The 14304-nt window shown below is 36.3% G+C and overlaps 2 protein-coding genes across 5 annotated transcripts in view; one reads left to right on the plus strand and one right to left on the minus strand.

Annotated features, from left to right (window-relative positions):
* The first annotated feature begins 1490 nt into the window (after positions 1 to 1490).
* LOC105322265 (glutamine synthetase) lies at positions 1491 to 5876 on the plus strand. Its single transcript, XM_011420906.4, has 7 exons — positions 1491 to 1624; positions 2382 to 2553; positions 3370 to 3531; positions 3705 to 3851; positions 4288 to 4415; positions 4582 to 4781; positions 4896 to 5876. Exons 2-7 carry the CDS (start codon positions 2391 to 2393, stop codon positions 5179 to 5181), a joined length of 1086 nt encoding a protein of 361 aa, XP_011419208.3. The 5' UTR covers positions 1491 to 1624; positions 2382 to 2390; the 3' UTR covers positions 5182 to 5876.
* Positions 5877 to 8005: 2129 nt separating this feature from the next.
* The window catches only part of LOC105322268 (centrosome-associated protein 350), a 59309-nt gene continuing 53010 nt past the window's right edge, over positions 8006 to 14304 (minus strand). For all 4 annotated transcript variants that reach the window (XM_066075363.1, XM_066075364.1, XM_066075362.1 and 1 more), the window contains 6 exons: positions 13954 to 14201; positions 13635 to 13813; positions 13338 to 13542; positions 11556 to 13192; positions 11139 to 11253; positions 8006 to 11007 (listed from right to left, as the gene is read on the minus strand). In XM_066075363.1, the coding sequence (XP_065931435.1) occupies positions 10361 to 11007; positions 11139 to 11253; positions 11556 to 13192; positions 13338 to 13542; positions 13635 to 13813; positions 13954 to 14201 (3031 nt within the window). In that variant the 3' untranslated portion in view covers positions 8006 to 10360. The remainder of the gene's footprint in view (positions 11008 to 11138; positions 11254 to 11555; positions 13193 to 13337; positions 13543 to 13634; positions 13814 to 13953; positions 14202 to 14304) is intronic.

Genomic DNA, 14304 nt, shown 5'->3' on the forward strand with positions numbered 1-14304 from the left:
ATCATGTTAACATTAATAAGTCTCATGTCAACATAATTATCTCGCATGTAAACATAAATGACTTGCATGTTCACATAAATAAGTCGCATGCATATGTCAACATAAATAAGTCGCATGTTGTCATAATTATGTTGCATCTGTGATGTCAGATGCCGGCGTAAGTAAGTGATTTTACCAATATAAAAATCAGGGTCTCTTTAATGATAAGTAACTTGCATGTACACATAATTATCTTGCATGTTGACATAATTTATCTTGCATGTAGGGGGCAGAAATATTCCACCATACCTTCTCTCAAAAAGTAGATGAATATATTTCTTCAATCTGATCCTCCTCTTCCGTTCCTTCCCTAGGTTACCTGCTACACCATAGCTCTCTCAGCGCTTAATCTTGTCTCCATCTGTATTTGCCCTGTGGTAATAAAATACTCGATACACATGTACACATAAAGTGCATGGTCCCACTTTCATACATATGTATGCTCCAAACTTCATCTCATGCTGGATATCAAGAGACTAATCACTTTTTTTTTTTAAATTCAGAGGTAGGTGAAATCTATGAGATATGCCCCCTAATGAAAATTAAATAATCTATGATATTTTTAGATATCATTTTTTTTTCAATAAAATTTCTGTTCTGTTATACACATAATCGGGAGGTGGGTTGTGTTTGTTTCTTTTATTTATCGACGACATTATCAAATGCTTTAGATGATATAATTAAAGAATTTTCTAGTAAATTCTGGACCTGCAAGAATTGTGCCCGTGGCGTACATTCCGATAATTGATAAGAATCGAAAGCAATAGCAATTAGCACTGAAAGCATGAGTGACAGATGTCATATCTTTAATAAGAGTAAAACTTTAATCTAATCAAGTGGACGAGTTAATTAATTGTGACTGGTTTTCAAAACAAATAAAAGATATACAAAATTAATTAGGTGTCTTTATTCCGAGTTACATTTTTTTTATTTTAGAAATTTCCAGTGCAGATTCTTTGAAATGATAAACTATAAAGGTTTATATGAGTTGTATTTTTAGGGGAAGCGTATCTAAAGACTAACATTGAAGCAAACCTTTATATATCTGTTTATTGTCGTTCTGTACAATATATCAATTGAAAAGAAGCAACTTTTCTGATTAAATTTACTGCTCGTTTTAATCTTAAATTTTATCAGAATTATCATATCAATTAGCACATTTTACAGCAAAATGGATATTTTAAAGAATACAGCTCATATATTATTGTGCATAGATCTATTTCACAGATGAAAACCAATATTTTTTTAAAAGAAATGTACCAGTCTCTTCTTTATAATTTTGAAAAGATCTACTATTAACTTTGCATGTATTTTTAATAATCTAAAATCTAGGGTTTATTTCCGGAAAAAGGCATATTTCTATGTTCATGAGTGAATAAATCTTGGCCTATACAGCCACAAAGAACGTGACATTATTAATGAAACGAAAAGGCAACCAATGAAAAATAAGAAAATCTAATTTGACCAATCAGCTTTCAGCATGAAAGTACTCATTCTGCAACGCTGGAAAATTTTACTCAAACTGTAAAAAGTGATCAAATTGAGCAGTCATACCGAATTTGGGAGTCTTTATTGTACAAACTAGGTAAGTTCGACATATATTTTTTAATTAGTTTTTACTTTGCATTTATCAAGTGTAACTATTCTTCTTGCAATTGAACACACGAGTACGAGAGTCACTCTATCAAAATCAGCTGATTTTTGTTGATAATTTTCTTTGTGCGGTTTGCCCTAATAGTATGCAGGTTACACAATTCTCGGCTCCGTATGTCAGGTTTGATAAATCAAGTGCATTAAAACTGTTAAACTATCCCCAGCGCATTTAGTTATATAATTCTTCGATCAGTTATTTAACGTTAATGTACAGTTATAGGAAATAAGGCTTAACGTTGACTGACATCGCTCTTTGCGGGTTACATAATGATGTATTTCATATACAGCCATGAGATATTTGAACAGTTATTTAGATGCATTTCATAATTTGCAAATTAATAAACACAGTAGATCTTGTAGTTATTTGCACCGGGTTAAGGAACGTCTTCATTGTATTTAGAAGGTCAGGGCGTCGTGCACTTGCTCACAGTGAGGAAATGATGCACGAGTAAACAGCATGACATGGCAATGATCGGAGCTGCTTTTGTAACTCTAACTAATAAAAAGGTTCCAACAAGTACGGAAACTTCTATCTGCAAGCAGGTCACGTCGAACTCAGAGATGATACTCATAAGATACCAATAATTTGTTGGGCAAAAGGCAAGGGCTATCAAAGAGTTGGGGGAATAGACAACTCATTGATTTTACTTGCAAGAAGTGTCATTATATTATTGTTTCTCAAAATTCAGGTCTCCAAAATGTCATTACACACAGCAGCAACAGATAAGAATGTTCTGGAACGGTACATGACCCTTCCTCTTGACACAAAAGTCATGCTGGAGTACATCTGGATCGATGGAACAGGGGAGGGGGTCCGTTCTAAATGCAGGACCCTGGACTTTGAACCCAAGAGCCCAAAAGGTAAATTTGTCATGATGTGTTTCTTTTATTGAGATTTATTAATTCCTTGAATATTTTGATCTCTTTGACGTAAGATTTATGGTAGCATGGCAATGAATTATAATTATTTTTTTTACGCACTTGGGATATGGAATTGAAGAGCTCTTCATCATGACATTTGGATTTTGATATGATACAGTATGATACATTAATTATGTGGACAAAGTTGAAGATGACTCAAAACAGATGCTAGTGAATCATTCTGGGGGGGGGGGGGGCATTCATTGTTTAAGGGTGACACTTTATCTTTAAGGAGGACATTAAAAATGACAAATTCATGGTTCCATGGTCTTTATAGATGATATTAGGCCCTTAAATGGCCAAGAGTGAAAACGGAACTGATAAGTACAAAAGAACTGAAATGATTGTCATCATGGCCAGATTTTTCAGGATAATGCAGGTTCATGCTGTAGTAACCTTGACTTACAGAAGTGTCTGTTAAGCAATTTTTCAAAGGCAGAAAACCCGGTCACCATGAACAACTTGCGTGTACCTATATAAATACTTCACGTGATCACTGCAGCATCATGCTGGTTTATTTATAGCTTTAAAAGCAAGTGGGGTTTTTTAAACTCGCGAGTGCATTAAGGCGAGTGGTTAGGGCCTGGTTATGTTATATTTACAAAATGTAAATAAAAAAAAATAGTTCAAGGTAATGAATTAAATTCGGAGTCAAATAAAGTGAGTTTTTGGTATATTTTTTTTAATTTCTTCCAATAAATACATATATTTTTCCTGAAAAAAAATTAATAGAGTAATTAAACTTGGAATATCCAGATTGTCCAATTTGGAACTATGACGGCTCCAGCACATACCAAGCCGAGGGCTCTAACTCTGACATGTACCTCCACCCTGTGGCCATCTTCAGAGACCCCTTCAGGAGGGACCCAAATAAGCTGGTGCTTTGTGAGGTCTTCAAATACAACAAAAAACCAGCAGGTAATAATTCAATACTTAGTTAGGCCTTATATAGTGTGTTGAGGGGAATTCTTGCATAAAATTATGCTTTCTTTTCTCCTGTTCAATTTTTAAATAAAAAATATTCTGTTATTTCTTTCATCAGTTAATTATAAGTAGAAGTAAATATTTGCTTTGTTTCCCACTCTCATTAGAAACCAACCAAAGGAAGACATGCAATGAGGTGATGGAGCAGGCCAAGGACAAGAAGCCTTGGTTTGGGATTGAGCAGGAGTATACTCTGCTGGACACGGACGGCCACCCATTTGGCTGGCCCAAAAACGGCTTCCCAGGACCCCAGGGTAATACATTACACAAAGCAATTTACAGAAAGTTACTATGCAAATAAGATACTAGTTCTGGGCATGCATGAGTAATCTTGATTGGCTTGTTTATTGACCTTATGACCAGGGGCTTATAAACAAACAAATACACAAGTCTGTGTGGGGTCAGTTTCATAAACGAGCAATGTAAATGTAGTTCAAGGTCATGTTATTAACTTCAAAAGGAATGAGGTAAATTAACTGACACTTAAAAGGAGTAAAACCTTTCAAATCTTTTGTCCGAGTGCATGAGGATAACATTGTGGCAAAAATAATTTTAACATGACACTGCCCTATTGGTATTCATTGCATGAATTGTTTCCAATCTATTTAATGTTTTGTGCTATTTTTATATGGTTGCCCTCTTTCACAGGTAACTTTTTTTTTTACTCTGACCTGATTATTGTGTTTCCAGGTCCATACTACTGTGGAGTGGGGGCCAACAAGGTGTACGGTCGTGATATCATTGAGGCTCACTACAGGGCCTGCCTTTATGCTGGAGTCAAAATCGCTGGCTGTAACGCTGAAGTCATGCCAGCACAGGTAAGCATAACAGAGTTGTCCACCTTGAAACAGATGCCAAGATCAAAATAGTTTTTAACAATTAAAGGAGATAAAAATGTTAATATTTTAATGTGTATATTTTCTGCTGATATTTGCTGGAAAGTTGTAAACATGTCATTATTACACCAAAATTTTCATATTTCAGTGGGAATTCCAAGTTGGACCCTGTGAGGGTATAGATATGGGAGACCATTTGTGGATCGGGCGATATTTATTACACAGGGTAGCAGAAGACTTTGGAGTTGTCGTGACCCTTGACCCAAAACCCATTGAGGGAGACTGGAATGGAGCTGGAGCCCACTGTAACTACAGCACCCTGCAGATGAGAGAGGATGGAGGAATCAAGTGAGTGAAATTCTCATTTGACAACATGAGGAAAGATGGTTGTCAAATATTATTTTTATTACCTCTGGTCGTCTAATGTTCTTGAATTAATCTGATTGTCCTCATCTTTAACAGATATATTGAGGATGCTATTGAAAAACTCTCCAAACACCATGTACGACACATCAAAGCCTACGATCCCAAAGAAGGAAAGGACAATGAGCGTCGACTAACGGGATTCCACGAAACCTCAAGTATCCATGACTTCTCTGCAGGAATTGCTAACCGCGGCGCCAGTATCCGAATTCCTCGCCAAGTGGCAGAGGAAAAGAAGGGCTACCTGGAGGACAGACGACCCTCCTCAAACTGTGATCCCTACGCTGTGACGGAAGTCATTGTCAGGACCACGTGTTTCGACTAGACGCTGCCTCAATAGTGTTTCTATGTTTGTACATGTGTTGGTTTTGTTATGTTTATAAAAAAAGATCTTTTTGTTCTGTTTGTATAAAAGGGTCTTTTTGTTCTGTTCCTGGAAGAAAAGGGTTTATTTTCCAGTACTGGTACTTGTAATGATAAAAGGTTGTTTGTATGAGTTCATTTGTCTATTTTGTTGATCTTTCATCAAAGACTTGTGTGATTGATTCTGGAAGTGTTCATCAAACCTTTATATGTCAAATGTGAATAAGTAGTGTCAAATGGTATTTACTAGTTTGTAGATAATTAAACATAGTGTGATAAATTCAATTTGACTCTATTTTGAACTTTGATGATATAAAGCTACGCTTAAGATGTATTTTTATCCTAACCACATGCTGCAAAAGTCTGGTACTATATTTTTATATCGGTTTCATATTTATTGTAAATCATGCTGTCATGTCCTATGCAGATTATGTTTTTTTTATTTTAAATTTTGTATTTTGCATTTTTATTGTTTTATATACTAGTTTGTCATTAACAGCTATCCAAAAGATAGATATACCATTATAGTATACTTGGGTTTCATGCATTTGACAAAATGTATTTATCGAGGGGAATCTCATTCTCTGATGCATGTATATTTGAAAGCAACTTAATAAATTGTTACATAAAATAAAAAAATAAACAACTCTTTCAAAACTTGTTGTAAATGAATAGCAAGAGTAATATCGGGTTTTGCGCATTTTAACTTGGTGCAAATATATTCGGACGTGCATGAATTTGATCTGGATAATGCTGGATAAATTTAGCATAAATTGACATTGATATACATGACCTAGCTGTGAATACTCTATGATGACTGTTGGTCGTCTGCATGACTAGTCAACAAATGTGATATTTTGCGCAAATCTGATCAAAGAATGAGATTGCAACGATCGATTTTTTTGACAGCTGGACTGATATTGACAAGATAACAGTTGTTTTGATAGCTGTATTTGAACAGTCGCACTTTCCAATCCAGTCTGCATTTAGAACAGTGCATAGAGGACATCTAACAGATAAGTAAAGCTGGTCAGGAAAACGGGTTATATACACATAACCAGCCTGTTCTTTTGTCATATCTATAACCCTAGTCTGCTCTATGAAAGTCATTATCATTGGGTCAATGTCCAATAGCACAGCAAGTGCTCATGGCAGGGTTTGAACCGGTCACCTACGGATACCTTGCCATGAACTTGATAAGATAGTTCACTCCATGTAAGCCTCAACATACCATTTATATTGACAATTGACTGATGGTGTCAGTTTCAGATTGCAGGAGAGAGAGGGGAGAGAGAGAGAGAGAGTGAGTTGTATAACATGCATAAGGTAAGGAGTACAAAGACTAGCCTACATTAAAACATTTTTTTACACACAATATCAACAATGATTTTTTTTTTTTAAAGGGGGGGGGGGTAACGCAAAATAAGCTATGTATAAAAAAAATATATGCCACTGGTATAAAAAGAGAAGTATATATTTTTTTAAACATTGCATATTTGCGTTCATTGTAAATTTTTTAGTGTAGCAAACATCAACATATGCTTTAAAAATTAAATCCTGTCCCTCCCACAGCATCTTTGCTGCAGTACTGTTTGTATACTCCTCACAAACTTAGTGAAATTTTTGCTAGGAACCAAAATTGTATGCAGTTGCTAGTGTATAAGTACAGCACTGGTGACCGTGATTTTTGAGAAAGTAGTACACCTTAATTAATGATTTGGGTTACGAGAGCATGTTTTCTGCACTTGAACACATGAGTTGAACATAGAGAAAGGAATGTCAAAGGAACTAGCCTGTGGTGTTACCATTCTTTAAGTTATGTAATCATGAATATATTAAGATAATTCAAACAAAATGATATTTTTAATAGATATGTTAAAAATATTTGGGGTGATCTGATTATTATTTTTTTTGTTCCAAAAATGATCAACATGAATAAAGAGAGGTAATTCATATACCAGTACAAGTAATAGAAAAGAATAAGCTGAGTGTACAGTTTTCATTGCCCCTTAAGCATAATTTTTAATTCGATAAAGATAGGTTAGCAACAGTGCAAAGATGAATTACCCCCAGCAGAAGCTGCATCTGTGTGGCTAGTGCAAACAACATTATATTAACCAAAAAAAAAACCAAGCTCTGACCCTTAGTGTTTGGCATAATGTCAAGGTCATTTTAGTGCTTGACACACTAGACCTATATAGATGTACTTTTATGTCTGGTCCTTACTGAACAGTAGAAACCAAATTACACACAATCTAGACTCATTCTATTTCTGAAGTGAGCCTTCAATAAAATAATTCACCATAAGGTCTCTACCTTTGTGTAGATAAATATGACGTGGTACACAGCAACGCACAGACTCAATTACAGCATTCAGTCATTCCTCCAGTCGAGAGATAAAACAATGCTCTTAATATAGAATACAAAACTTTCACAACTTTTGTTCTGTAGGTTCCTTTTTTACCTGGGAGCATTACAGGTATAATCTGTGATTCTGTCGCTTTGTATAAAATCACAAGCATTTAAATTTATGAGTGCCAAACTTTTGTTATAATTTCATACTACCGGTATCTGAAAAATAAAAGCTTTATTATAAATTTTGCGATGGATACTTCTAGCAATTCTATGCAGATATTAATTCATTGTGTTTAATATTAGGAATTTACCGTATACATAAATTAATACCAGGTAAATAAAAGTTCTTTTGAAAATAAAATCACTTGTTCCTGAATCATTGACAGTTTTCCCTGAACCCACTATACGAAATGAAATCAAGAGAACACGGCTTGTTGGTTTATAGTTTTATTTCTGCCTCTATCATCAAGAAGCAAGACAAGGGTTTTGCATAGTTTACAAAAAAAAGTTTTCTTAACAATGACTACTGTAAAAATAGTTCAACTATACTTGTTAAATTCCAGCAAAAAATGTTATGAAAACCATGTTGTATAAAATAAGAAAATATGACAGGGCAAAATATTCGTATTCATTTGTTTGTAGAAGTTATCAAGGCTGATGGCTATTTCTTCTAAATTTTAAGGTGAGAAAATGTGCATCTGATTTTTTTAAACCTACACTGGAAGAAAAATCTATTGCTAAGAGAATAAATTAGACACTTAAAATATAAATAACAAATAAATAAAGTAAGAAAGTATGGTTCAAGTAGCTACATATGTACAATTGATTCTTGTTCAGTCACCAGATCTGTTAAGACTTCAAAATAAAATTTTGAATGGATTTATTGGTTTCATAAACACAATTTTTCAAAATAAATAAAAACTGAAATATTTTTAGTGGACACATTTCCAGTAAAGTTCACTTAATTGTGTGCAGACTCTAGTCAGAAAAATGAACAAGATCTTTTTCTACATAAGTATAAGCTGCTACAGCTTGGTCTAATGTTATGTATACAGAAAAAAACAAAAAAGGAGAGTCCTAAACAAAATATTCAGATCTATTTCTGTTAAACTAGAGTTATCTACTCTTTGTTCTGTAGTGTTCCATGTACCTTAAACTTCGACTATCATGTGTAAAGGTATACAATAATATCACAAAATATTATCATTTAAACGGAAAACAAAATACACACACAAAACAACTCCAAAAAGTTAGCACTTGTTCCAAACATTCTGCAGATCTCGCATTCATAGGGTTCATGGTTATGGTTGAATGGAAAATCAGGGAACAATTTTACCATTTTTCAGTTCTGCATTAACAAAGAATAGAAAAATAAACTATACAACAGACAATGGATTTTCTTAATGTAGAAGTATATCTGGTCTCCAGAGAGAAATGTTGAGCACTTTTAAAATATGACATTATAATGAAACCTTACACTGGAATGATACCCCTTCAACTAAAAATATCAGAAAATTACTTTACTTGAAGATTTTATGAAATGAGATGTATTTGCCAAGATTTAGTCACAGTCTAATTTCTGGAGACAAAAAAAAAAATTCAAAATGAGAGTGAAAATAATCACTAAATGAAAAATTCCAAAGCACCAATTCCAAGTAAGACACTGATGGTTAAATGAAAATTGACTCAATCCAATGATGACAATTTTCCCTCCAATATGAAAAAATTACTTGAAGAACCAATTAAATTAAGGTGACCATGAACTATGTGACAAAAAAAGGAGATAAAATGCTTAACTGAATATCCAGCTGAAATACATGCAGTTACTGATCTTAATGACAAAAATAAATGCAAGCTGGGTTAGTAAATATAGCTGTATTAGCATAAGAAAAAACAGTCAACCACTTTAAACATTTCAGAAACAAATAAAATCACTTCAAAAAATCCCTATCTAATTTACAAGTGTTTAGAATTTGTGTGGATACCTGGCAGTGTATATAACGATCTACAGGGGTATTCGAAAGTAACTTCCCTAAAATCTCTCCTACAGGGTAAAACAGAAGTTTGACCCCCAAACTGTTCTACAGAAGAATAAAGTAGATGTGTGTTGCCTTATATCGTGAATTCTATGTTATTTGAATTAAATTCAACCATAATTTTTTCAACAACACAAATGGACGGATTCAAGATAACTTATCCTGAGTATGTGTATCAATTATTAAAAACATCAACAAAGGTACCATTGTAATCAAAATATGACTGAAATAAAACAAAGTCAATAATGAAATCATTGATATGAAACGGAAAATGAGTAAATAACATCGGATCTCTTAATCATCACTGCTGAATTGAAAATGTAACTGAATAACAACTTTTGTGAATAACAATTGGTCCAAGATCTCTCATCAATGACTATGTCTGTCTGTTGCTCTTTGACCTCACAAAACCTTAAAATAATCATGCTTAATGATTGCATGCACTACAAACATCTATTCATTCACTTCAAATGCTCTCATACATGCCAACGAACATTTCCCCTCTCTCATCCTCACTCTGCCACAAACAGTTCATGGCACACCCCTTGAGGTCATGATAATAAATATTTTATCTACACATGTATATACACAAGATATAAATAACAAACACTTTTCTTTTTACAAACTCATTCCTATAAAAGAACAGTTAGACTCATCTCCATTATGTTTGCCATTTAGAAGCACAGAGTTCTTGGAAATCAGACGTCTCATTGTAAAGTTCTACATTCAAACACTTTTGTAGCCATATAGTCAATTATTCACAGCCATTTTTCTTTTCTGGTAGATCTTACTCATAACATGCACAGTGTCTGTCAACAGCGTCTCAAAAATGTTGTCAGTCAGTTGCATTTTGACAGCGATCTCATCATTGTCATAATTCACCCACTCAGGTTCCTCTTCACGCAACTCCTGAACTAGAATATTGTCCACATGATCTTTCTTCTTACGAACATTCCACTTATTTCGATCCAGTTTGCGTGAACCATTCAAACCTAACATGTCTATGACCGCCTCTTGAACAATTGGCGTTAATGTATCCACCCCCTTCGGTGGAGAAGCACCACGGAAATATTTCTGACGTCGTTGTTTGGGCTTTTGCCAGGGTGGCGGGTCCTCTTTGAGTTCGTTTTTGTATATCTCCTTCAATAGTTCACCTGTCAGATCAAACAACAGTTTCTTGTACACACGCCGACTGCTGTTCTCCAGTCCTTCCTCTTCCAATTCTTCCTGTGTGAAATAGGACTCCGGAGGCTCAAGTCCGTTGATAGATTCACCATTTGTACGATGCTGGAAATGAATTTCAACAGCACTTGCAACAATCCTCCTGACTTGGTCACTACTATGAGGAACTGCTATTCTCATTTCATCAGCCAACTTTTTCATATCCATCTTAGGTTCTGTAAAATTGAATGATAAAATTAACATATAATGACACATTCATTGTATATGTGAACTTTGTACACATGTTTTCTCTTGCCTAGCATACATTTACTATTTACATGATAACTGTTAATGAACTCTGTCATACCTGGGGTCCCGGGGTAAGGAGGGGGATCCTTTGTTGGGGTAAGTCCAGTGAACATCTCATCCTCCTCGAAATCATTGTCAAACAAGGCATTGATGTCATCATCCAATGCCTTCAACTGTAAAAAAATAACCAGTTTCATTGAATCAACTTCTCTAAGATACAATATCACATTAGACACATGTCCGAAGATTGTACCAAGAAAACAGAATTTCAATGAGTCAACTACTAGGATCTATTATACCGAAATATATCAAGAAAATTAATGATGATCTTTTTCATGTAGATTCTTAAAATTGGGGGGGGGGATTACATACAAAAATTATTGATCTTCTTCATATTTGCAAAATTTGCAACACACAGAATTTTACTTCATATGTTATGTGGGACAGGTGTTCTGAAATAGAACTAAGGACCTACCCGACTATTCTTTGGAGAGCTGCCTGGCATCGGTGAGCTGGGTCTGGGGGGCACATTGCTCTGGTCCTCCTCTTCTTCCTCCTCATCTTCACGGCCTAGAACATCCATCAGCTCTTTTGTCGGGGAAACGGAAAGATCCACCAAGTCTGGTGTAACCTTTAGATTGTTATTTAGGTTTCTCTTTTTCTTGTTGATTTTCAACATTTTGGTCAACGCATCGTCTAGAAGATTGTCCACCACTTTGTTAGATGCATCTATTTTCTTCTGGAGAGGCGAGTTCTTACCACTGTCAGATTCTGGGGGAGACAAGTGTCCATTCATCAAAACTTGGTTTTCCTTGTCCTCTTGAACAGCCTCTGTTGCAGGCTTTTTTGGCTTAGGAGCCACTGGAGGGGGAACTTTCTTGTCGGAGATTTCGTTTATAACATTAACCTCGTCACTGACCACTTTCTCCAGGATCTGATCCGTGATCACGTCTGCTACTTTGTCCTGCTTCTCTGCTTTCTCTTCGAACTCCCTGACGTTTTGGTCAGCCTCACTGATCAGTTTGCTCAAGTCCTGTTCCTCAGCCACCTCTGGTTCTTCTTCAGACTCATCAGTAACACTGCCGGCACTCAGATGACTGATACTCCTGGGGGTGGGGGTAGGAGCCGGCATCAGGTCATTCCCAGGCACAAAGATGCCAAATCCCGGTTGACAGCTGAAGTACTGCTTGCCGTCTTCTGTACCATCAGTTTTACCTTCCGGCTGTTCCAGCTCAACACCAGCCCATACTCCAGGAGCGAAATGAACCTTTCCTTTAAACAGAAGTTGTCCTCTTCTTCGCTTCCTATCACCGGTTGTGACAGAAACACGATCCCCGAGTTGAAAGTCTGCCATAGGGTCATCAATCTGAGAGAAATCAGAGCTATCCCTGGGGGAGTTAATGGGTGTTTCATCTTCCTCTTCCTGAGGCTTGGCTGTGGTTTGGAACACTGGGTATTGTTCCGATTCGTCCTCTGTATTCTGTGCTGCATCAGTGATACTGTCAATCACACTCTCCTCTCTCATCAGTCGCTCTGGCTGATCTGATGGGGCAGCAGAAAACTGCTCAGATTCAGACGCAGACTCCAAGTCTGTGGAACGCCCTGTATAAGATTGCTCACTCTTTTCACTGGAAGGCCGGGATGATTGGGGTGAAATAGGCTCATCAAGGTCTTTTTTCAAGTCCAGAGGTTTAACAAAACTTTCAGATCTGACAGAATCATCAATGTGTTCACTGCATACGGCTGATATAGCTTCAGAAATTTGGTCATTGAATCCAGACTTAAGATGGCTGACCTCTGTACTTCTGGCACTGACTGGGGGTCTCTCCGAAGGAAGCCCAGCAAGACTAGGAGTCCTCTCAAAGTCCATGGAGTAGGAATCATCGTCCTTATATGTAGTCTGCTTTTCACTGACAGGTGATTTCGGGATTTTGAGGACACCTGACACACTACTGTCATCAGCTGCGGTTTCTATTTCCTCTGTCACTGAACTGTCATCCTTCCTTCTTGCAGATCTGGAACTTTCACTTCCCTCTGATATCTTGTCCAGTGGAGCAGGAATGCGACTAGACACTGGGGTGGACTTGGATACAGGGGAGTTTGGTTTGGAGTCTGTGAAAAAAATAAGCACAATATCAGTATACTGGGATTGTTTTCTAGTAAATACTTATATAACATTGACAAATAACTGGTCAAATGATCAATACAAATCACTTTCCAAAAGAAAAAAACCATGGTCTGAATCCAATTCTTTTACCTTTATCCTCAATGACAGAGGGGGAACTCTGGGTGGAGTCTGTCCCACTGTCATCGTTGCTGACCACTTTGGGGGTGGTGGCCTCTGGTAACTTTTTGGCGGGACTAACGCTGGGCTTCAGGATCTGGGGCCTAACCTTGGACGGTTCTCGCTCTGTCGTGTTGTGGATCTCAGACTTCAGCTGATCAATCTGGTTATCCAATGCCTATAGAAGAAATGAAACAAGATAACAATCAAAATACTTCCAAAGAGATCAAAAGGACTGTTTTACTCTTGCAATAATATTGTGCGCCCAACCTCTATCTGCTTTTTAAGGGCCTCTTCCTTGTTTTTCAGGATGTCTTTCCTCCTCTTTTTCCTCTCCTTCTTCAACTTGTCAGCCTGGATCTTTCTTCGCTTCAGTTCCTCAGTCAGGGCTCTCACACGCCCTTCAAAATCACTCAGATCAGACTGTGTCTCAGTGTAGGTAGAAACATCTGAAAAGGATAAAAATAATTGTCCATCATTAAATGCATCAATGATAACTTATAACATAAAATGTCACTATTTCTTCCTGTTATAAGCTAAAGTCATATGTATATGCAGTGATTGCCTCTTATTCAGAAAGTTCTCATACCTGTGTGTGATATGGACTCTTCAGATTCACTTTCTGAACTTCGACCTCTGTTGCCATGTCGACGAGTTTTGAAGTCTCTTCCTGCAAGTGGGATGTTGATTTTTTGTTTGTTGAGCTTTTCTAGAGGAGATCGAGGGGATTTTTTGCTAACTTTATCGCGGCTGGTGCCCATTGTGGACTCATCAACAAATGTATTGTCACCATAACTGTCATTTAGTGCCGAAGACTCAATAACTGATGATTTAATCCTAAAATTACAAAAATAACAGTATAATCAACTACTATCAAATACATACAACATCTTAATGCCCTATTTATTTCTCTTAAAAGTCTAGTATCAAATTTTCAGCT

The sequence above is a fragment of the Magallana gigas genome, chromosome 2, assembly GCF_963853765.1.
Source record: "Magallana gigas chromosome 2, xbMagGiga1.1, whole genome shotgun sequence".
Taxonomy (NCBI): Eukaryota; Metazoa; Mollusca; class Bivalvia; order Ostreida; family Ostreidae; genus Magallana; species Magallana gigas.